This window comes from Phocoena phocoena, chromosome 9 (genome assembly GCF_963924675.1).
Source record: "Phocoena phocoena chromosome 9, mPhoPho1.1, whole genome shotgun sequence".
Taxonomy (NCBI): Eukaryota; Metazoa; Chordata; class Mammalia; order Artiodactyla; family Phocoenidae; genus Phocoena; species Phocoena phocoena.
In genome coordinates, this window is record NC_089227.1 from 94,467,512 (window position 1) to 94,492,496 (window position 24,985).

Sequence of the window (24,985 nt, forward strand, 5' to 3'; positions counted from 1 at the left end):
CAAAAAATAAATTGGCCCCCCATCCCTATAAATACAGTGCCTGCCCACACGCCCCCTATGCTTTCACCTCTTAAAATCAGAGATAAACGTGAATGAACACCAACAGAAGATGCTACCAAATCAATGGAAACCAATAATTATGTGCAAGAAATTTGGGGAGATGTTATTTATTACAAACTTATATAACTTGGGACAAAATAAGAAAGGTGAATTCACTGCTTTGTAATACGTGAAAGCTGCTGACAAATACTACTCTCCTCTATTAGTAGAAGTAACATAAGTAACGTGACTCTCCTACAGAAGATGCGGAATTTGTCAAAGAACCTTGCTTTCCGTCTCTGGCTATTATGAATAAAGTCATTCTTGTACCAGTCTTTGTGTTGAATTTTGCATGAATTTTCATTTCTCTAAACAATGCTTTCTTAACTTTGCAGTATACTGCTTTGTCTGGTGCTATTTTAAAACAAATATGATTTAATAATACAATTTTATAATAAAAATAAATCACTTAATTTGAAATAAAATTAATTTGGGATTAGGGAAATCCATTTTATTAGCCTTCCGTTTATATTATAACAATTATAATAGGGCAAGCGCACTGGCACAAGGCCTCAGGGTCAAGAGGAATTGGTGGATACGATAGCACTGAAAAGTGCATACATACCTGTTTTAAATGGGCAGCCACTATTCTACTTCAAACAATTCACCATGCAGACCCAATATTGCCAAATCTTCTAATTTTTCAAGAGAAGACAGACTTCTGTGCGTACATATATGCAATCTCCTAAACTTAGATGTTGGCCTATAAGATAAAACTGGATCACTGGTGGACTAACGCTGTCCAACACTAGGCAGTACAAGACAAAACACAACGGCTGGCCAGATTTTGCTTTATGTTTCCAAATGATAAGAGACCAAGCGAGAAGAAAGGAAAGGGAAAAGAAAGTAAAAAGAGTGACATGTGCGAGAAGCAGAAAATAGAGAGAAAGAGACCAGACCAGCGAATAGTCCCTTTTGCTTCACTCCTGGGTTTGTGACGATGTACGTGACACCCGTGCCTCGGGCTTTGCCAGTTCTGGGTCACCTCTGGGTAACCAGGGGGGTGAGGCAGGGTACCTGGGAGGGGTTGCTTGACAAGGAAACACTCCTTACTATTCATTGTCACTCTCCAGAATGAGGACATTAGCAAGGCCTCAGAAGGCTGGTCACAAAGTGAGACACCCCACCTCCCAGACATCTTGGAACTAGAAGTTAGGAGATTGGGTTTTCTTGTTTTTGGTATTTTTAAAACCAGAATTACGGAGGTAACTGAAAAGAAGGCTACCGATCATATCAAGCTTAAGGGGCTTGTAACTGGTTGTAAGGTCACCAGCAGAGACTAAATTCTGAGTTCCTGGGTCCTCAAGCACACATTCCAGAGAGTCCCTCACCTCTTAAATGGCAAAAAAATCACACACACACACACACACACACTCTCTCTCTCTCTCTCTCTCTCTCTTTCTCTCTCTCTCTCTCTCTCACACATTCGTCCCTTTATAGTTCAGACAACTTGGGACTTACTCAGCTGTAAAGAAAAATGTTTATGAAAACACACTCTTTTGATAGCTTTCCTAAGTGATACCTATTTAGGACGGACTATTTAAGGTTGGCATAACTGTTATAGCAAAACAAATCTGATTTTGAGGTTTCATTTCAATTCCTAAAGAATAGAGAAATATATACATTTTTTCCAAATACTACATACATCCATACCCACTGAAAAACAGAAAATTGATTTAAAGTCATCATGTCATTAATATGAACCCTGCCAAGATAATAGACTGTATAATCTCTCCGTGCTTATTATAAAGAAATATTATCTCATTGTTTGCAAAAGCCGAAGGCAGCAGAGAGCTAACAAGGGCTTTAAGGATGATAACATCCTTATCAATACTGTATGTTGCCCTACTTTAACCAGATTAAGTTCTCTCCACTCCTTCCTCCCTCCCTCCCCCCCCTTTCTTTCTGTAAAACACACCTAAACTTCCAGAATGGGCCACAATACCCTGTCTTTGAATTGGTTGGACAGAAAACAGAATTCCTAAGGGATCCACTTTGCAAACTCTACACAACACCCTTGTCCCCTGAGAGATGTTGAAAGTTAGTGTGAAGGATTTCTTTACCCGCAAGTTCATCCCAGACATCATCCACCACGTGCAGCGGCTAAGGGGATATTGGCTGCCGTGGAAGTCCAGTCTGGAAGGCCCAGTGCAGGGCCAGGTGTCTCAGACCTGGCTGAGTCCTTGCAAATGAGAACTGAACTAGCAGCTGGGGTCAAGCCAAGGGCAGGGATTTGAGAGGCACCAGATCTTCCCACAATCCAGCACTATCTTCCCCTTCTAGTACCTCAGTGTCTGCTAAATTCCACTGTGGTTCCTGCTTTTCTGGGAGAGAATTCCACCGGAATTCTCTTTTATTATTCTCTCTTGTTACTTTGTTCTCCCTTTCCTTTCTTCTCACTTGGTCTCTTATCATTTGGAAACATAAAGCAAAATCTGGCCTGCCGTTGTGTTTTGTCTTATACTGCCTAATGTTGGACAGCGTTAGTCCACCAGTGATCAAGTTTTATCTTATAGGCCAACATCTACATTATTTTATTATTGGGCTCCTAAGCATCTATTGAATAAGAGACAAGACACCATAAGTTCAATCAACCAGTTACAAGTCTTGAGTTGAGAGAGGACAGAAACCAAGGGCAGAAATCTGAAGCCATCGGGGCAGGAAAGGAAGAGACGCTGAGGGGGAGGGAGCCTTCCACCCAGCTCCTGTTTCCCTCATCCATCTGGAGAGAAGCGGACTCCTTAGAGGAAGGTGGAGGAATGGAAATTTCTTCCACACTCAGTAACATGGGTTTGTGGGAAGAGGAAGGGATAAACAAGCTGGGGGGCCAGTCCCCAACGTGTGAAGGCTGGGGGAGCTCTCTGGACCCCTTCTCTAGACCGGAAGGCAGTGCCTTCTACAGGAGAGGTGAAAGATGGGGGGAAACGCCCATCTCTGGGGTCCTCTGCGGGGTCACAGGTTACAGGCAGTTAGACGTTTCTATCAGTGGAAGGAAGATGGAAGCATTCTGGAGCCTGGGACACAGCTCAGGTGGCCCACACAGGGCAGGCTCAGGCAGAAGACAGCAGCACAGCAGTGAGGGTGGAGAACAGAGCAGCAGGTACTGGGAAAGGGAAGGTGTGAAGGTGCTGAGTACGGAAGACAAACTTGGCCGGTCTCGTTGGGAGAAGCCTCTGGGGATTATCCCTGCAAGCAAGCAACCAAACAGAACATCTTCCCAGAGCTTTCCAGAGGAACTTTCTGGGTGGGACCCTTCACAGTTTGGGGTGCAGTATGGCAGAGGTGCTCTGTGTCTGCAAAGCTAGCCTGTCAACCAGCCTCACTGAGGGGGAAATGGACTTTTTTTTTTTAAGTTTCTGGTTTATCTCTCATTTGGTCTTCCTCATTGTTTTCAGTAAAGTGTTTAGAGAATGTTCTGCCCTCTCTCAGTTGCATCAGGAGAAAATAAGAGAAAAGTGGTTTTGAAGACAGTTCAAGGAGAAAAAGAATCAATAATCTCCTGGGTTGGGTTTGGTTCGGGTGTGGCAGCAGCAGTGAGAGGGGACCTGAGAAAAGAATTCCAAGGTGGAACATTAATGGAAAAATCTCATGTCGGTGGCAGCTGCGCCCCACTCCCCACCCACACCCCTCTCCCTGCTGCTCTGCAGTCCCCAGAGTCCAGATGACTTAAGCTTCGGGTCCTGGCTCTGCTACTTACTGGTGTGTGACGCAGGCATGTTAGTGCATGTCTCTGAACCTCAGTTTCTGTATCTGTAAAATGGGAATAACAATAATAATACCTACCTCCTAGGATTATCTATCTCACCCTAAGAAATGAGTGAGATAAAACACTGTCTGGTCCAGAGTAAGTTCTCAATAAACATTAGCCATTTATAGTCTGAAGGTAAGGGATGTGAGGTTGAGAGGTAGGTGTCTAGAATGAGGACATTCAGAACAGGTCAGATGTGAAAAGCCAGCACCCAGGTTGGGCCGGATGCACAGAAAGGGCTAGGCCCATACCAGGGGCTCCGGCAAAACACAGTTCAATCTGCGGTAGCTCAGTCACTCCAGCGGGGAGGAAGGGAGGGAGAGGGGGTGCCCTGAAGTATTCCACTCCTGCACCCACTCCGGACAACAGCAGAAAGACTCCAGGCTTTACAGCCCCCCGGCAATTATTCAAGTCCCTATTTTGAACAAAGCAGGGCACTAGGTCAGGGGTCAGCAAACTTTCGGTTGCGGGCTATATAGTAATGATTTTAAGCTCTGTGGGCCACATGCAGTCCCTGTCACAAGTACTCAACTCTTCTACGGTAGCACAAAAGCCACCAGAGGCAACATGTAAGTGAATGGGTCTGGCTGTCCTCCAACAACATTTTATTTACTGGCACTGAAATGTGAATTTCATATAATTTTCACATCATGAAATATTCTCTTGACTTTTTTCAACCTTTTAAACATGCAAAAAGCATTCTCAGCTCATAAGCTCTACAAAAACAGGCAGTGGGTCAGATTTGACCCCCAAACCACAGTTTACCAACCCTGCACTTGGTACTTTCTCCAACCCAAGGGGGCATCAAAACCTACCATCAAACCCCACTTATCTTCACTGTAAACCAGAGACACTTATCATGACAGTTTTTGCAATGTTTTGAACATTGCAACTTTCCAAATATTTTTGCCACTTATAATTTCTCCAGGTTTTGTCCACATGTTTGCAATCCCTAAAGCACAACCCTTTAATTTTTTTTTATATCTTTACTGGAGTATAATTGCTTTACAATGTGTCAGTTTCTGCTGTACAACAAAGTGAATCAGCTATATGTATACGTATATCCCCATATCCCCTCCCTCTTGCATCTCCCTCCCACCCTCCTTATCCCACCCCTCTAGGTGGTCACAAAGCACTGAGCTGATCTCCCTGTGCTATGCGGCTGCTTCCCACTAGCTATCTATTTTACATTTGGTAGTGTATATATGTCAATGCTACACTCTCACTTTGTCCCGGCTTCGCCTTCCCCCCTCACCCCCGTGTCCTCAAGTCCATTCTCTACGTCTGTGTCTTTATTCCTGCCCTGCCACTAGATTCATCAGTACGGTTTTTTTTTTTTAGATTCCATATATGTGTGTTAGCATCCAGTATTTGTTTTTCTCTTTCTGACTTACTTCACTCTGTATGACAGACTCTAGGTCCATTCACCTCACTACAAATAACTCAATTTCATTTCTTTTTATGGCTGAGTAATATTCCATTGTATATATGTGCCACATCTTCTTTATCCATTCATCTGTCGATGGACACTTAGGTGGCTTCCATGTCCTGGCTATTGTAAATAGAGCTTCCATGAACATTGTGGTAGATGACTGTTTTTTTTTTTGTTTTTAAACAGAGAACAGGAGTGTTTATTTATTTATTTATTTATTTTTAAAGTTACTCATTTATTTATTTTTGGCTGCATTGGGTCTTCATTTCTGTGCGAGGGCTTTCTCTAGTTGTGGCAAGCGGGGGCCACTCTTCATTGCAGTGCACAGGCCTCTCACTATCGCGGCCTCTCTTGTTGCGGAGCACAGGCTCCAGACACACAGGCTCAGTAGTTGTGGCTCATGGGCCTAGTTGCTCCGCGGCATGTGGGATCCTCCCAGACCAGGGCTCGAACCCGTGTCCCTACATTAGCAGTCAGATTCTCAACCACTGCGCCACCAGGGAAGCCCCAGATGACTCTTTTTGATTTATGGGTTTCTCAGGGTATATGCCCAGTAGTGGGATTGCTGGGTCGTATGGTAGTTCTATTTTTAGTTTTTTAAGGAACTTCCATACTGTTCTCCATATTGGCTGTATCAACTTACATTCCCACCAACAGTGCAGGGAACCCTTTAATTCTTTGTGAAAAACAAATAGACATCTAATGCCCTGGTCCCCTCTCTGCCACCACCACGATTCTGTTAAGGACACACACAGAGTCTCCAAGTGAGTTTTTATCTAAAGCTTTGAGAGATACCACCCTGAAGCTATTCAATCGATAACAAGGAGTAAAGACTGGCAAACCAGTCCCTACAGGGTCCCTGGGAATGTTTTGTTTTGTTTTGTTTTTTGCGGTACGCGGGCCTCTCACTGCTGTGGCCTCTCTCGGTTGCGGAGCACAGGCTCCAGACGCGCAGGCTCAGCGGCCATGGCTCACGGGTCCAGCCGCTCCGCGGCATGTGGGATTTTCCCGGACCGGGGCACAAACCCGCGTCCCCCTCATCGGCAGGCGGACTCTCAACCACTGCGCCACCAGGGAAGCCCCCAACCCCTCTTTTAAAACGCTCTATTCTTGGCTTCAGAATCTGTTCAGCTGCCTGGTTTTTCTCCTGTTTCCTTATCCATCAACACCTTTCAAACATAGAAGTCACTCACAATTTGTACGCTTCATCTGCTGCCAACGCTAAAGCGACCAGCCATCCAGATTTCAAAACTGAAATTTCCACATCTCAGAAAAACGTTCGGATCTGGGCAAACCAGAACAGTCGGTCACCCTATAGCATCACCCAAATGACTGAGGCGATGTTCAGATTTCAAGTGTTACCTTCCAACTGCAGTCATGCTATTCTCTCCAGTGCCCTTCCTTTACAAGCAGATATGCACACACCTGGAACTCTGCACATGCACATACACGCCACCTTCTTAAAATCCTCCAATGGGCTTCCGTTACCCACAGATCTTCAGATTGGCAGGCAAAGCCCTGCAAATTGCATCTCAGGCCTACTTTTCCTGACAGATCTTGATGCTTTATTTCATTCATTCTACGGAATATAATCACTTACAAGGGCTTGGTTCTCTTTTTAAATTTTAATTATGGAAATTTTCCAACGTACAGAAAAGAGAAGAAATATACAAGGATCCTCTATGTATTAAGCCTCAAGTACTATCAACATTTTGTCAGTACCATCTATTGAAAGTTGTTTTTTTTTTTTTTTTTTTTGTGGTACGCGGGCCTCTCACTGTTGTGGCCTCTCCCGTTGCGGAGCACAGGCTCCGGACGCGCAGGCTCAGCGGCCATGGCTCACGGGCATCGCCGCTCCGCGGCATGTGGGATCTTCCCGGACCGGGGCACGAACCCGTGTCCCCTGCATCGGCAGGCGGACTCTCAACCACTGTGCCACCAGGGAAGCCCCATCTATTGAAAGTTTTGAGTAGGGTTATTCTATGATTCAAATGTTTCTAGTAGCTTTAGCCCAAAGGATTCTGTGGGTTCTAAAGTCGAAAACTGTAGCAACGTTGTGTCACTTCCCCTAAACGCCGTGACCATCCTCAGTCTGTGATTTGTTTGCCTTCAGATCGCCACACGTGTGTTCTCTGAATTTTAGCTCTTCCCATTCTACTTTGCCTGTTTCAACAATGGTTAAGTAGGCCCCACTGTATTTAGCTTAAATTCCTCTAAAAATGGTTCTGCTTGTTCTTCCTGACTCCTCTGTCTCCTTGGCCATTTGTGATGCAACACAGACCCTGCAACTATTGTGTTTTCCCTCCTCATAAAGCAGTTGAACAATTTCACATTACTCTTCAATATGTCTGTCTTCATTTGAAGGAGTTCTACATTAGTCATAATCTACCCGTTTCTGTTCTCATATAAAAAATCAAGAAGAAAAGTCTTAAGATCTCTTTATCCCCCCCTGCCCCCGCCAAACTAGGTTTTAATTACTTTCCAAATCTCTTTTCCAGCTTTCTCAAAGAAAGCTTAGTGCCGCAATGTGTGCCTTCTCAGACATTTTCACCTAGGATGTGTAGGCAAATTGGTTCTCGGGAGAAGAAAGAAGGAAAGAAAAGAAAAGAAAAGAAAAGAAAGAAAGAAAGAAAGAAAGGAAGAAAGAAAGAAAGAAAGAAAGAAAGAAAGAAAGAAAGAAAGAAAGAAAGAAAGAAAGAGAAAGAAAGAAAGAAAGAGAAAGAAAGGAAGAGAGAGAAAGAAGGAAAGAAAGAAAGGAAAGAAAGAAAGGAAGAAAGAGAAAAAGAGAGAAAGAAAGAGAGAGAGAGAAAGAAGAAAGGAAAGAAAGAAAGAAGGAAAGAAAGAAAGAAAAAGGAAGGAAGGAAGAAAGAAAGGGAGAGAGAAGAAGGAAAGAAGGAGGGGAGGGAAGGAGGGAGGGAGGGAGGAGGGAAGGAAGGAAAAGAAAAAGAAAGAAATCCCTAATGTGTAGAATTTTCTGATTTCCATTGGGTAAATTCTCCCACCATGATGGACTTTGAACTACCAAGGAGATGTCAGTGGATGGATCGCGGGGAAGAGATGCACACCATCTACGCCCTCTTGGCGGTAGGAGCCAATTACAGCCCTACACTCCCTCTTCCTCTCGGGAAAAATAGCAGAAAGATTGTACATACTGATTCCAGAGCTACACAGTCCAGATATTAACCCAGTAGTACCTCCGTGACCTTGGGCAAGGTGCCTAACTCCTCTGAGCCTCAGTTTCTTCATCTTTAAAATAAGGATAATAACATGTCTGTCTCATGGGGTTACTGTCCTAACGTGCAAAATTCTTAGAATAGTGCCTAACATACTGCAGCCACTGTACAGTAACGCATTTCCTGTTGTTACTTGGGACTGAAAATCAAATGGTGTTGTATAAATTTATTGCCACTAGATGGCACCCTCCTCATTTCTGTAGCAAAAACCCTTTCCGCAGAGGTATTCGCAATTCGATACGAAATAAGTCATTAATTCAATCATAGGAATAAACTGACAAAAATGTTCCCCTTTCATCTCCCAGTTTAAGCTTCATATTTTCCTCTGAAAATCCATTAGGAACCCAGCTATTGACCCTTGAGTGTAGCCACCTCTAAAACTCTAGGCAAGACTTCCCTGGTGGTGCAGTGGTTAAGAATCCACCTGCCAATGCAAGGGACACGGGTTCGAGCCCTGGTCCGGGAAAATCCCACGTGCTGCGGAGCAACTAATCCCGTGCGACACAACTACTGAGCCTGCGCTCTAGAGCCTCTGAGCCACAACTACTGAAGCCCGAGTGCCTAGAGCCCGTGCTCCGCAACAACAGCAACAACAGAAGCCACTGCAATGAGAAGCCTGCGCACTGAAACGAAGAGTAGCCCCCGCTCTCCGCAACTAGAGAAAGCCCGCGCGCATGCAACTAAGACCCGACGCAGCCAAAAATAATAATAAATAATTTAAATAAATAAATTTATATTAAAAAAACAACTCTAGGCAGAAGCTATTAATATTTTCAATCTTATAAGAAATCAAACCAAAGTCGCAGTTGTCCCTGTTACAGAGGGGTCAACTCCCTGCCATTTGCTCTCCTCATCTCTCTCCCCTTGCTCAAAAGAAAACAAGATGACTTCAAATATGACGTCCATTACCACATCATTCGCTTCCCTGCCCAGAAAGGAGACCTAAATCAATTGAACAATAGTTCAGTTCTATAAATATTTACTTAGCTACTGTATATGTGAGGTACTAGGCCAAGCAGTAAGGATATAAAGGTAAATAAGAATCATATAGAAGCAAGGAACTTACTTATCAACAAATCTACAAGATTTTCCCAGAAATAAAATATTAATTTTTAAACGAACTCAACAACTTATTTCTAAAACATATAGAAGAATAGAGGCATCTACTAGATAGTAAGGCATAGTAACCTCAACCATACATGAAGGCATACTACTGAGTTACAGTGAGACTAATACACAGGAAAATGAGCATAAAAAGGGACTCATTCATCCACGGGGACTTCAGATATGATAACATGTGAACCACATACACGTGGGCAGAGGATAGATCATTCATTAAGTGGTACTATGAATGAGACTCACTGTTTGGAAGAAAATAAAGTTGGATCCCTTCCTCTTAACTTTATACAGAGGTAAATCCAAATGGATAAAAGACCTAAATGTGAAAGGTAAAATTAATAGAAGAAAATATAGAATAATTTTGTGACTAAAGGGTGAGGAATGGCAAAAGCTCAAAAATTGGCTGGAGTTCCATTCAATGAAAGGCACAGATGACAGTCAGGGAGAAAACATTCACAACATAGGAGACCACTAGCTAGACTATACAAGGAAAACTGGGGAACACACACACACACACACACACAGAGGCAGAGGAAACTCAAACGCACAACAGGAGAGGTCCTCATCCTCACCTGTAACCAGAAATATCCAAGTTAAAACAACAATAATATACGTCTTCACGTTCATCAGAATGGCCAAAAATTACCAAATGTTGGCAAGGATGTGAAGAAAAGAAAGCTTGGTGCTGCTGGAAGGGGTGTGAAATTGCACCGTCATTCTGGAGAGCAATCCGTCAGGACTTGGTGAAATAAAAGATTCACACATGCTTTGACTCAGAAACTCACTCCCGGGTACATTCCAAAAAAGAAACTGCAGCACAAGTTCATGGGGGACAGAGATAAGGATGGCCCTCACTGCATGATTTGTGGAGGTTGGAGCTGAAGGCACCCCTAGAGAGGAGATGGGTCAGCAAGGTACAGTGGGTGCCCGGTGCAGGATGGCATTGGAGCAGTCACACTCAGTGAGCTAGAGGGACAAACAGCACCGTGGAGAGGATGTAGAGACAAGTGGAAGACGCGAACAAGATCTGTAGCCCACAGGTGGGCAGCAGGAGGTATTTCGGGGGGTGAAGGAACTGTTCCATATCTTCGTGGTCAAAATAAACTGTATGCCAAACAAACAAACAAAAGATCTGTAGCCCAAAACCACCTACGCATGTGGAAAACACCTCCCACACAGAACAGCGGTAGAACAGCTGTGGGATGTCATCACCCACAGCAGTGCGTCTGGGAGAAGCACAGAACAGGGCTTCTGGAGCCAGACCACTTGGCTTCAAATCCTGCCTCTGCTGCTTACTTGCTCGGTCACCTTGGGCAAGTCTCTCGACCTCTGTGTTTAATCAGCTTCATCTGAAGAATGAGAGATAATAATAGTAACTAACTACTCAGTGGGGTTCATGAGCAGAGTTCATAAAAACACTTCATGCCTGTCAGCAAGTACTGAGTGGTGATGTTGTTATTAGCCATAATAATATGAGTGGCGGAGCAAGAGTGGAAGAGAAAATTAAATTCAAACAAGTGTGTGGACTTCCCTGGCGGCGAAGTGGTTAAGAATCCACCTGCCAATGCAGGGGACACGGGTTTGAGCCCTGGTCCGGGAAGATCCCACACGCTGCGGAGCAACTAAGCCCACGAGCCACAACTACTGAGCCCGCATGCCACAACTACTGAAGCCCGCGCGCCTAGAGCCCGTGCTCCGCAACAAGAGAAACCACTGCAATGAGAATCCCGCGCACCGCAACAAAGAGTAGACCCTGATGCCGCAACTAAAGAAAGCCCGCGCGCAGCAACAAAGCCCAACACAGCCAAAAATAAGTTAAAAAAAAAAAGTGTGGGGACTTGTATGTATGCTCATAGTGAGCTATGAATTGAAGGGAACGATTAACTTAACTTGGTACCTGAAGTTAAAACACACACACACACATCCACACGCACACACCAACACACATGTCTTCCTCCCTGCAGAAGCTTGCAATACAGTGGGAGAAACTGAAAATTTCAATATACTATGGCAAAGGCATGGTAACAGAATGCACAGGGCAGTACAAGAACCCAGAAGAGAGACATTTAGCATAACCTGCAGGTTCACAAAGGGATTCTGGAGGATAGGAGTCTTGATGGGCAGTATGGTTTAGGGCTTAATATTTGGGACCTGAGTTAGGATCACAGTTGTGCCTCCCACCAGCCTGTATGATTTTTGGCAAGTAAAATTCCCAGAGTAAAGACACCTAGAAAACACCCATCCCTAAGAATATATTATTAGAGCTCAAAGACCCCAGCGGAACCTCACCATAACCTTAACTGTGATCAACACTCTCTCAAGGCAGTTCACATCTCTTTAAGAACAATCCCTAAAAGTGCATATTGTCAAGCATGTGTACAGTAACCTAAAGGCCTAAATACGCATCTCCTCCCTGGTTTGTTTAGAACATGGAGGGGGGCAGGGCTGTGGCATTCTTTTGCAGTCTTCAGCAAAGGAAGGGAACAGACAATGGTGATGATATCAAATCTTGGAAGCAGAACGGAGTGATGACTGTGCTGGCCTTTGAAATCAGGAGGCGTAACCAGTCAGATGCAAAGGGTCTTTAGAGCAACTGGCCCGTGAGTGGCTGCAAGGCGGCCCACACACCATCATCGGCACGTGTACTGTTAGCTACCAGCTGCCGCATTAAAAAAAAAAAAATCCACCAGACACACACATTGAGTCAGTAGCTAGAATGTTATTTTGTCCTAAGGATGTGTTTCTTGGTCCAAGAAAGGGACTCGATCACTGGAGAGTTTACAAATCCCATTTGCAAAACACTCGCTAGGTTTGTTCATTTTTCTCATGGAAGGAACACGAAGACAGAAATACTTCAGTGGCCTGAAATTTGCTTAGGGAATGACCTTGGAAGGAAAGAAGGAAAAGGACATCACAGACATTCTTTCAGGCACAATTCCCATGGACAGAGCTGAATAACATGTTCTCTAGCAGTTTTGAAACCAAAATCTGGTCAGGGAAAGAACACAAGGTACATTCTTTGAAACTGAGAACAGTTTCCAACCTAGGAAGTGGCCACCAAAGTTTAGGGTCAAGTTCACAGAGACCAGCTCCAAATTCCACAGGTTCAATTCCCACCTCCACCACTTATCGGCTTTATGACTTTATGCAAGTTTCTGAATCTCTCCATGCCTCAGTTTTCCCATCAATAAAACAGGGACCAGGGTGATAACAGTACCTACCTGAACAGCCATTTGGGCGGACAGTTTGTCAGTTTCTCAAAGAGTTAAACATAAACTGATTGTTAGACCCAATAATTTCACTGCCAGGTATCTATCCAAGAGAAAGAAAAACTTTTTCACACGAAAACTTGTATGCAAATAATCCTGGCAGCGTTGTTCATAATGGTAAACAGCTGCGAATAATCCAAATGCCCATCAACTGGTGAATGGATAAAGAGAATGCGGTCCATCCATGAGTGGGGTGATTCAAACCCTGAGAAGACATCTAGTAATCATATGACCTCAGAGAGTTCCGCTGTGGACTTCCCTGGTGGCGCAGTGGTTGAGAGTCCGCCTGCCCATGCAGGGGACACGGGAAGATCCCACATGCTGCGGAGCAACTAAGCCCGTGCGCCACAACTACTGAAGTCCACGCGCCAAGAGCCCGTGCTCCACAAGAGAAGCCGCAGCAATGAGAAGCCCGCGCACCGCAACAAAGAGTAGCCCCAGCTCGCCGCAACTAGAGAAAGCCCGCGCCAGCAACAAAGACCCAACGCAGCCAAAAATAAATTAATTAAATAAATTAATTTTTTAAAAAAAAGAAAGTTCCGCTGTGCCAATTTTCATTCAATACCCACTCCTACTCCCAGCCTCAGGAGAAACCAATGATCTGCTTTCTGTCTTCTCTGAAAACTTCATATATATGAAATCATATGATATGGAGTCCTTTGCGTCTGTTTTCTTTCACTTAGCATATATTTTGTCACAACTGGGGTTGGAGCATGCTACTGCCACCTAGTGGGTAGAGGCCAGGGATGCAGCTAAACATCCTACAACGCACAGGACAGCTCCCACAGCAAGAATTACCCAGTCCAAAATGTCAGTAGAGCTGAGGTTGAGAAATCCTGCTCGAGTGGAATGGAAAGTGTGAATCGATGAACCAATGAATCGTTTTTTACACTTGAATTTAAGGACTTTCCTCTCAAATTCTAAGAAAAATCTCTAAAAATATTTCAACACCCCTTCCCTTTCCACAATTTGACATTTGTTGCTCTAATAATAATACTTTTAAAGAAGTCCCCAGGATGGGCAAAATGCCAGAATTATTATATCGGGAGCGCTGTGATGGTCTGCACAGATCACCTTTCAGACATGACCCCCATCTCGTGGGGTGTTGCCAGCTGACAGCCTGTAGGTGGGAAGTCGCCTCAGCCAAGGTCAAGCCCTCTTCCCAGGGCAGCTTACATCCTATGCCAGGTTTATTGCGGGAGGGGGGCAGCAGGTAACAGGCCAGCAAGTCACCCAACTCGGGGTAACTCTGAAGGGCCAACTCAGCTTCAGAATTCCTTGGGGGTTGGCTGAGGCCTTCGTTAAGACAGCCCAGCACCTCTCTCCTCCCCTTCCTGTCCCTTCCTTTCCACAGGTGTCAATCATAAAATCAATCCCTAATAGAGCTCCTTCTCTCTAATCTCCAGGAATCAACCTCCCAGTCGTGACAACTGGAAACAATGGCTCTGGCTTCTAAAATTTATTTTGGAATATAAGTATTTTTAATGTATAAAAGTCTAATCTAACAGTGACAGAAAGATTCATGCAAACTAACCTCTAGTGACAGAAAGCACGTCACTGGTTGTTTGGGGTGTGGTTATTGCCAAGGGACACAGGAAACGCGGGGGGTGATGGGTATGTTCACATCTTGATCGTGGTGATGCTTTCACAGGTGTATGCATATGTCCAAACTTAGCAAAGTGTACACGTGAAATATGTGCTGTTTATTGTATGTCAGTTATACCTCAATAAAGCTGTTTTAGAAGGCGGAAGAAAAAGAAATTATCAAAGCCTGAAAGGGAGTCTTAGAAATTAAGAAAATTATGTATAATCCCTACCTAATACAGCTATTTTCATTTTTTCCATTGTTTTTTGGTTTTGTCCCTATGTCCAATATGTGCGTATTTTACAAGGGTATAATGACAGCATATATTAGCTGTTCTCAGCTGCGATGTTGTCACACTGGTATGTCCTGATGAGCTACAAGATGTTCCAACTAAATTTGTTATTAATCGTATTTAAAATACCTGGTTTGGGGCTTCCCTGGTGGGGCAGTGGTTGAGAGTCCGCCTGCCGATGCAGGGGACACGGGTTCGTGCCCCGGTCCGGGAAGATCCCACATGCCGCGGAGCGGCTGGGCCCAGGAGCCATGGCCGCTGAGCCTGCGCGTCCGGAGCCTGTGCTCCGCAACGGGAGAGGCCACAACAGCGAGAGGCCCGTGTACCACAAGAAAAAAAAACCTGGTTTGCCAAGGTTTACATCTTTTAACATAGCACAGCATATTCCAAGATTAGAACCATAATAATGTCAACTTGAGTCTCTTGCATTTTGGGATGGTTTCTTATGTGTGGAAGCTAGCACACAGAATTCCACATCACCCTTGGCATCTCCTTAGGAAAATGTCAGGCGCTGAGAACCAGTGATGTAAATACTCAGTTGTATCTTGGAAAATATTATATCTTAAAACTGTGTCACATGTGTTGCCACATGGCCTTCATAACTGACATTTTCCTTAAATCAAAGTAAAATATACAGAAGCTAATAAATCATATAAGTAAATCTCCTTGAAATCTGCTCCCCCCCCTTTCTGCCAGTACAAATTCCTAAAGGCACCTTCCTTCCTTCCTTTTTAAATTTTTCTTCCTTCCTTCCTCTCTTTGTCCTTCTTTCCTGTCTCCCTTTAGTGGGTAGATAATATACTCACATGGGTCAAAAATCAAAAAGTAGTAAACATGATATACAACAAAAAGTCTCCTTCCTGCCCTGCCCCTAGTTACCTAGCTTCTCTCCTCAAATGCAACTGGTTTTATCAGTTTTTTAGCTCTCCATCTATCAGTATCAATGAGCATATATGGGTATGTGTATATCCACACACTTAGAGAGTATTTAAACCCTGCAAAAAAGATAGCAAATTATTTGCACTGTTTTACACCTTGTCTTTCACTTTTCAATATACAGGCTATCATCCAATATTAACACATAAAGAGCTTCCAAATTCTTTTTAAAGTTGAAAATATTATAAATATTGGTGTATTGAATTAGATCCACATGGATGAAGCTTTAGGTAGTTTTCCAATCTTTTGTTACGACAAACAACGCTGGAATAACCTCACAGCACATCATGTAGGTAAACATGTTTATAGTATAAATTCTTAAAAAGGGAATTGCTAGGTCAAAGGGTGTGTGCATTTTTAAAACAGAGAGATATTGCTAAACTGCCCTGCTTAGAGGTTGTACTGATTTACACTCCCACCACTTACATAAGACAATGACTTTCCATGGATTCCTGCCAACTACGTGAGTCATAACCCTTTTTGATCTCTGCCAACTTGATAGATGAAAACATATCATAATGTAATTTTAGCTCACAGTTTTCGTAAGTGTATACAAGCAGGTTTGTGTTTTACAGCAATCTATTTGTCCATTTCTGTGAATGTTCTGTTCATATCATTTGCCTGCTTTTCCACTGGGCTTCTGTTCTTTTACTTTATTGATGTTTTAGCTCTTTCTACACTAGGATAACTACCTTTCTGACTGTGAAATGAACCCAGATATTTTTCCCAGTTATTTTTTGACTGGCTGGATTTTGCCAAACAGATTTTTAAAAAATTTTATGTAATTGAATATATAAATCTTTTCTTCTAAGGCTTCTGCATTTGGTACTAGTTAGCAAAGCTGTTTCTACTCCCAGAATTTTTTTTAAAGGTTTTTTCCCTTAAGTTCCTCAGGTACTTTATTGGTTTCTTTCTCTAACATTAAATATTTGATCCATCTAGAGACGTTCCTTGTGTAAGGTGTGAGGTATGGGCCCGGTTACATTTTGTTTAAAATTACCAGTTGTCCCCTACCATTTAATAATCCATCTTTTACTGATTTTAAAAAGCAACACTACCCACAACAGGGCCCAATCTAATTCATAATAGTCATAATAATAATGGTGCATGAGGCAGGATATAGAGACTCAGATCAATGTGTACCATTCTATGACTCTTAAAATAAATATCCACGAGTCCACAGTGATAGAAATAAATCAAATGAATGAACGAGTGAATGGGACAATTCTCCTTTCAGAAGAATTCAATTAATAAATGTAGAAGAAATGAGGGAAATAGAAAATCTCGATTAGAACACCACAGTAATCATTGCTGCAGCCAAGTTCTACTGATAAATGATAAAACTGGTAGGTGAAACTTTAAGGAGGAACAAGACTTATGCAAGCCTCAAAGTATCTCCCCCAAAATATGTCTTAATTACTGTGATGGTTTTAACATATGTCCACAAATTCTTTGATGTTCTTCCCTCCAGAAGGTGGGTTTAATCTACCCAACCCTAACCCCACCCCCCCAGAGTGGGCTGCACTTAGTGACTTCCTTCCAAAGAACAGAACATGGAAAGGAGGGAAATACTGATCAACAGTGACCGAGTGATCAAAGTTAACATCGCTGATAATAAATCATGTTTAAGTTGGAAACCCCCTGACTCGAGTGCAGAAGAGCACTTCACCTCTGTGGTATACTTCCCCCAAATCCATAACCCCAGCCTTGGCATGAGAAAACACCAAACCCAAATTGAGGGACACTCTACAAAATACTTGCCCAATACTTTTCAAAAGTGTCAAGATCACGAAACACAAGAAAAAGTCAAAACACTTTCATAGATAAGAGGACTGGTGGCGCAGTGGTTAAGAATCCACCTGCCAGTGCAGGGACATGGGTTAGATCACTGGTCCGGGAAGATCCCGCATGCCGAGGAGCAACTAAGCCCATGCGCCACAGCTACTGAGCCTGCGTGCCGCAAGTACTGAAGCCCGTGAGCCACAACTACAGAAGCCCACGCCCCTAAGAGCCCATGCTCCTCAACGAGAAGCCACCGCAATGAGAAGCCCACACCCCGCGAGGAAGAGTAGCCCCCGCTTGCTGCAACTAGACAAAGCCCGTGTGCAGCAACGAAGACCCAACGCAGCCAAAAATAAATAAATAAATAAAAACTTGAGGGAAAAAAAAAAAGAGGAGACTAAAGAGACATGATATCTAAATGCTGTGGGGTACCCTGAACTGGTTCCTGGAGCAGAAAAAGTCATTAGTGGAAAGACGGGTGCAGTATGAAGCCTGTAATCTAGTTAATTTTTAAGTGTTAATTTCTCAGTTTTGATGTTATACCATGGTTATGTAAAATGTTCACATTAGGGGAAGCTGGTTGAAGGATATGCAGAAACTCTTTGTACTACCTTTACAACTCTTCTGTAAGTCTAAAATTATTTCCAAATATAAAGGTATTTTCAAAATAAAATCTTATTACCGGGCTAAATTAGCTCTTGGATACTTTTAAATTAATATCAGTATTACTGGAGGAAAACAAAGTATAATTTTTTTAGTTTCAGTGATCATCAAGAAATTAGTTTAATGTGAAAGTGAGTGAAGATAACCTCATTTCTCATTCCATTTTCTTTATTTTACTCTATGTAAAGGTTTCCACTGTGTCCTTGTATTCTGAAGGCCTAGGATTGTTTTTCCAACGCACACAAATGAGAAGTGGAATGTTTATTATGTTTTAAAATTCATAAAATTAGTAATATTAAAAATAATTTTAATAAAATTAAATGGAACTTAGAAAGTTCTGTTTCTTTGCATTAAATGTAATCCCAGTATAAGACAACATGACATACTTACCGGTAAAAGTAGGGCAGACCATTCCCATTATCCCTCCAATTATCGTTGCAATAAGGTCTCCTCTCCTTCACTCACTCACAATATGTATTGATTACCAAATATATTCCAGACATCGTCCTAAACTCTTGAGAAATTAAAAACAAAACAAACAAACAAAAGTATCATTGGGGCACTTCTTACTCTGCCCCAGTCCCAGAAAGTTCTTGTAACTGCCAACTGACACTAATAACTAACGTGAATAGGAACTCTTTCACTCCTCACAAGTCTATAGGTAGAGTTATCATTATATATCCCGTATTTTTATGCCTATTTTTACGAGGGACGAGGATACTGTGGTTCAGAGAGGTCAACAGGCTTGCCAGAGGTGCACAGCTAAGCAAGAGGCAAGCGCATCTCAAACCACGCCCCTTTGCCCCACACTCCACCCCAGGGCAGGGCGGTGACCACGAGGTGAGCGGGTCACCACAGCGGCGCGCTCCCCAGGGGACGCCCCTCACCCTCGCCCTCCACGGCCGCCCTCGGGTAGCCCCCCACACTCCGACCAACCACCTGACTCTGTCCCGGGGGCGGGTTTCCCCTGCGAGGCTGCGCGGCCGGGGCGGGGCGGGGCGGGGCGGTCCTCCGGGGAGGCCGGGCGCCGGGGCGGGGCCGCCGGGCGCCGGAGGAAGGAAGTACCAGCCGGCGCGCTTCCGGGGCCGCGGTGGCTTCGCTTGAGACCAGCCGCACCATGGGACCGCTGCCGCGGACTCTCGAACTCTTCTACGATGTGCTGTCCCCCTATTCCTGGCTGGCCTTCGAGGTGACGCCGGGGGAGCCGCTTCGGCCGGGGCTTGGAGGACGAGGGCAGAGGGAAGGGCGAGCGAAGGGCGTAGGGACCGCAATCTCGTGAAAGTCCTGGCGCTGCCCGACGCGGTTTAGGACAAGCGGATAGAGAGCCAGGCTGAAGGTCACTTTGTTGGTAAACCGGATACGATCGCTGGCTCCGGGTCGAACCCTTATAGCCTAAGGCAGGGGCTTCCCCCAGTGGTTAAGAAGATGATCAACTTCAGAGAATCAGGATATAAGCCCTCTTCGTAGCCCTCCGATTTCCGTTTGGTGGGGGTGTGTGTGGAGTGAAGAACAGATTAAAAACTGTCCACAGGAGCAAAGGTCCTGGAGTCGATTTCTAGCAGTGGAGAGGGTTTTGCCCTTTCAAACCAAACAATTTAGGACGTCCTCATAACCCCTTGTCTGCGCCTATAGCTTCTGGCTGATGACTGCCGTGAAGCACCCTTCCCCTCCCTCAGCCATTTTCACTCTCTATCTTCGCCCCCGCGCTGCAGGTCCTGTGCCGGTATAAGAACATCTGGAACGTCAGCCTGCAGCTGCGCCCGACCTTAATTGCAGGGATCATGAAAGACAGCGGTATGAAGGCAGCAGCGTTTTCGGCAGGGATTTGAGGGAAGACTGATTGCAAAGGCCCAGGGGAGTGGCCCTCCACTGGGTCTTCATATTGGCGGCAGCAGCTAGTAACATGCCCTCTACCTGAAGCCCCGGTAGGGGTCCCCCAATCCTGGGACCCTTAGGTCGTCCCTCACCAGTGAGCCCAACTTTCTTCTTGCAGGAAACCAGCCACCAGCTTTGCTTCCCCGCAAAGCCCTATACGTGAAAAATGACGTTAGGCTCCTGGGACAGTATCTCCAGGTTCCCATCCACTTACCCAAGGATTTCTTCTTTGTGATCTTTGAAAAAGGTGAAGAGAATGGGATGTAGATGGGGCCTCAAGTAGAGAGGAGTGGATTTGGAGATTTCAGGGCCAGAAAGGAGGGGTTCGGGTGATTCCATGAAGTGAAACAAGCCTTGGGAAAACTCAGGATCAGAGTTAAGGGAGCAGAAGGTTTGAGGATGTCAGGGGAGGGAGAGCAGGACAAACGGGTTATCAGAAACGTGGGTGGGAGCCTGAGGGCGTTGGAGCACTGGGGGGTGTCAGAAGCAGGAAAGAGCTGGTCTTCCATGGGGAAACAAGCTAGAGGAGCCCTACCTCTGAGTGCCTCTGTCCCACAGGAAGTTTGACAGCCATGCGCTTCCTCACCATCGTGAAACTGGAGCACCCAGAGTTGCTGGAGAAAGTGTCCAGGGAACTGTGGATGCGCGTCTGGTCACGGGTGAGGGTGGGGCTCTGGGAACCCACTTGCAGGGAGACCCTGGATGATTCGATGACCCTGCCCTAGGCTCAGTCCAGGTCCTGCCTTCCCCATCGTTCACTGACCTAGTGTCCTCCATCACGCCCCCACACCTTGTACTGAGTGTCCTCTTTTTTCCAGGACGAAGACATCACGGAGCCCCAGAGCATCCTGGCCGTGAGTGTCCCCACTCCTCCTGTGGGGAGTCTGAGGACGGTTGACATCCGGGGGCAAAGAGGACATCGTTTTGTTATTGGGTAGAAGAGGTCATAGTTAGGGGAGAAAGGATCTTTGATAGGCGAAATTACTAAGGGGTTGGAAGTAAGAGGACTCGCGAAAGACTATCCCATGGTTGAACGAGGAAGTGCAACATTCTACATGGGTAGCACGTATTTGGTGCAAGAATCCAGTGGGAGAGGTGTTAAATGTTGGCACCTGCAGATCTGAAGTACTGGCAAGTCTTGGCCCCAAAGACTCCAGCACAGACCTCACCATCACATCCAGGAGACTTTAAAAGCAGGCTTTAAAAAGACAAAAAGAGGGCTTCCCTGGTGGCGCAGTGGTTGAGAGTCCGCCTGCCGATGCAGGGGACACGGGTTCGTGCCCCGGTCCGGGAGGATCCCACATGCCGCGGAGCGGCTGGGCCCGTGAGCCATGGCCGCTGAGCCTGCGCATCCAGAGCCTGTGCTCCGCAGCGGAAGAGGCCACAACAGTGAGAGGCCCACGTACCGCAAAAAAAAAAAAGACAAAAAGAGATAACTGACTCAAGCCAAAATTACACAGAAGCCTGAGTGAGAAAAATGGAAATAGCTCAAAACGTTAAAATGTGTGCCAGCCATAGATAGGGCTATAAAAAGTAAGTGTTTCTGCAGGATTGAATCAGAAAATTTAACACCATATTTTTTTTCCCTTAAGTTTACAAAAGGTAGTTGAGGCATATTCAAATGTAATAGATAAAACGACAAGTCACAAAAAAGTTAAACATACAAAGCATGCCAATATATCCTTCATGTTTTTATTCTCGCAAAGTCTATACATAGGCTTGCTTTTTCACTTAATATTTAACAGTCCTTTTCCATGCCATTTAAAACTCTTTGTTAGTTTCCACATAGCATTCCATTCACTGCCCTATTATTGAACCCTTGGTCAGAACACAATTCCCTCATGTGGTCAAAGCAACGTCATGGATGACTTTGCATTTCCCAGTCCAGGTCGTGGAGGTCAGGTCCCAGTGGTTGTCAACCCTGGCTGTATATTAAAATCACCTGCGCACCACCGCCCAGAAATTCCGATGTCCTTGTACTCAGGGTTGACATGCAAACTGGGATTTTCAAAAGCTCCCCCAGGAGATGCTCATATGTGCAGCTAAAGCGAAGAGCCACCGATCCCAGCAAACTCCAAACTGAAGCCTTCAACGTTCTCTCGAAGCCAGACACTCATAGCTGTAGCCGTGTGCCTTGTCCAGAGTCCGCAGGAAATTCTATAGGAATTAGAGCCCGGCCCTTGATTCAGGAGTTCTAAGAAGTAGGAAGGCACGAGCCCCAGACTTACTGTCAGGGGACTCAGATTCTAGCATTGGCTCTGCTACTAACAAGTTCTTCGACACTGACCAAGATATGTACCGTTTCTGGACTTGAGGCTCATCTGTTGACAAAGTGGTTGGGAAGCTGGTCTCTAAGATGCCCTCTGGCATTAAATTTCTGCAACTATGCCTCTGCCACCCACTCTTTCCACCCATCTCATGATTTTCAAGGGAAAAACAGCCCCTGTTGGCAAGGATAGACCTCCACTCATGGCTGGGTAAAGGCATTGGCAGGATAACGTGGGGACACAAAATTTAAAAAACCAGTTTTTTCCTGAGATTCCCCTCCCCCACTAATGCAGACACAGTTGTGTTCCCTACCCCATCCCTTCAGGCTGCAGAGAAGGCTGGCATGTCCACGGGACGAGCCCGGGAACTTCTGGAAAGGGTCTCAACACCACAGGTGAAGAACCAGCTCAAGGAGACCACTGATGCAGCCTGCAAATACGGGGTGAGCAACTCTGTGTGTCCCCAGGCTCAGTGCTGAGACAGGGTCCCCGTGCTCCTGTCCAAAAGCTACTCACCAACCATGAGCCCTCCTGGCTCTCCCAGGCCACCCTCACCCTCTTCCTTCCTTTCCCTGGACCCCAGGAAAGGAAGGGAGGGAGCTAGATGATGAGAGAGGAGACACAAAACTCTCCCTAGAGACCCGGAGCCTCTTATCGGACGCCTCTGGCTGCTTTGTGTCTGTGACCTCAGACCAGTATTGACGTGCAGCCTTCAACGGCAGCCCAATAACCACCTGCTCCATCACCCTCCTTCCTGCACGCCGACTGCTTTCTCCAGGCCTTTGGGCTGCCTGTCACTGTGGCCCACCTGGATGATGAAACCTACATGCTGTTTGGCTCTGACCGGATGGAGTTGCTGGCACACCTTCTGGGTAAGTTACAGGTTCATGCTGAGCTGCCCTTGACCCCACCCCTACGTGATATCAGTTGCCCAGAAGGATGGATTCAGAGCAAAAAAAAGAATGTCCTAGGCCCTTCCAGTAATGGAGCCTCATACAGACACAGGTGTGCCTGAGGTAGAATGGGGAGGGGGCCACCTTCTCCCACAGGAGAGAAGGAAGCCTCTGTACCTTGAAGCCAGGCGGAGCTCGTCCTAGAGAACCCCCAGGGGCTTGTGCGGCCAGCCTCTGGCATGATTTTCTCCATCCAGGAGAGAAGTGGATGGGCCCTGTGCCTCCAGCTGCGACTGCCAGACTTTAGGGAAGCCCAGAAGCAGCAGAATTACTGGTATAAAAAAGCAGACTATCTCCTTACCCCTCCGCCACCGTGGGGCCCTGGGACTCTGGTTTCCTGTCTCATAGAGGTTCCTCTCCGGCCCTGGGGGATGCCGGCGAGGGGCTCTGCAGTACACCATCTACCATTAGTCTCACGGCTGCCATTACTTCTGTGCCTCACGAGTGCCTTTCGAGAGCCCCAAACTCTGCTTCCCACAAAATAAACCTAATGCCATCAGGCATCATATTTCTGGGTCTGTGTCTTCCCTGGTGTTTGTGTTCTTGTTCCTGCGATCACACCTGGCCATTCTAGGTGTTTGAGAAGAGCAGCTCACTGTGTGCTCCCAGCCCCCTGCCCACCTTGGGGCAGCTTATGTGGAGGGAGCAGGAAACAGTCCCTCTTTCTCTTCTACAGAAGCTTCCTGAGTCTGTCAGAGACAGAAAACTAAGCCGGATGGATTTTGCCCCTAACCAGTTGGGCACTGTCTTCTGACCAGCCGTGGTGCCTGAGACAGGGCTGGGGCCAGAAGCCCCTGGGGTATGAAGGCTGGAGGGAGCCAGAGCCTGACTGAGCTTGCATCCAGATATGTAAACGGAGTCCAGCTACTCTAACCAGGACAAGGCCAGGCAAGGAGACTGGCTGGAGCTGCCATGGCCTGAAGACGTTGCTCGTCCCCTTATGGTTCCTCCCCCTCACCCACAAAGCAGATCCCAAGGAAAACTCAGGCCTTTCTCCCGGCCTATTATGACCCCTGTTCCCTCCCACAGAAACCAATAGCTTTCCCACTCCCCCAGTTATTAATCCAAAGTCCCTGCTCTTTCTGTGCCCACTGTATGATCAGAATGCCTTGCGTTTCGATGGGGTCTGGACTTCTTTGTCATCCCAGACTAATGTGGTATAATCTCTTATTGTAGAGGCAGATTTCCCAGTCCTGGCCACTCTTTCTTTAAAGGCTCTAGCATCCTATTTTTCTTTTTCTTTTTTTTAAGAGTAGTACTCTTTTTTTTTTTTTTTTTACAGTTATTTATTCATTCATTCATTTATTTATTGGCTGCGTTGGGTCTTCACTGCTGCACGCGGGCTTTCTCTAGTTGCGGCGTACAGGGGCTGCTCTTCGTTGCGGTGTGCGTGCTTCTCTTGTTGAGCACGGGCTCTAGGTGTGTGGGCTTCAGTAGTTGTGGCATGTGGGCTCAGTAGTTGTGGCTCATGGGCTTTAGAGCACAGGCTCAGCAGTTGTGGCACACGGGCTCAGCTGCTCTGTGGCGTGTGGGATCTTCCCGGACCAGGGCTCAAACCCGTGTTCCCTGCATTGGCAGGCGGATTCTTAACCACTGCGCCACCAGGGAAGTCCTAGCATCCTATTTTTCTAATCCAATAGAAGAATTTAATCTTCACTGAAGGAATGAGACAATTTCTAGACTAATTCTTAGCACGTGTGATCTAGATTTTAATGTCTGAACTTATGCCAAA

The 24,985-nt window shown here is 45.6% G+C and overlaps 1 protein-coding gene across 3 annotated transcripts; it reads left to right on the plus strand.

Annotated features, from left to right (window-relative positions):
* Positions 1-19,256: 19,256 nt before the first annotated feature.
* GSTK1 (glutathione S-transferase kappa 1) lies at positions 19,257-23,750 on the plus strand. Of its 3 annotated transcripts, XM_065883791.1 has the most exons (8): positions 19,257-19,347; positions 19,871-19,952; positions 20,152-20,280; positions 20,592-20,692; positions 20,852-20,887; positions 22,627-22,743; positions 23,079-23,172; positions 23,451-23,750. In XM_065883791.1, the coding sequence occupies exons 1-8, from the start codon at positions 19,276-19,278 to the stop codon at positions 23,498-23,500; spliced, it is 681 nt and encodes a 226-aa protein (XP_065739863.1). In that variant the 5' UTR covers positions 19,257-19,275; the 3' UTR covers positions 23,501-23,750. The 3 variants fall into 3 exon arrangements, with proteins under 3 accessions (XP_065739863.1, XP_065739864.1, XP_065739865.1); XM_065883792.1 differs by lacking the exon at positions 20,852-20,887 and having other exon boundaries at positions 19,276-19,347; positions 23,451-23,500; XM_065883793.1 differs by lacking the exon at positions 20,152-20,280 and having other exon boundaries at positions 19,276-19,347; positions 23,451-23,500.
* The last annotated feature ends 1,235 nt before the right edge of the window (positions 23,751-24,985 follow it).

Coding starts and splice junctions, on each gene's coding strand:
- GSTK1 (XM_065883791.1), top strand. CDS start 19,276: ATGGGACCGCTGCCGCGGACTCTCGAACTCTTCTACGATGTGCTGTCC. Junction 19,348..19,870: donor ATTCCTGGCTGGCCTTCGAG/GTGACGCCGGGG, acceptor CCCGCGCTGCAG/GTCCTGTGCCGGTATAAGAA. Junction 20,693..20,851: donor GGATGCGCGTCTGGTCACGG/GTGAGGGTGGGG, acceptor TCTTTTTTCCAG/GACGAAGACATCACGGAGCC.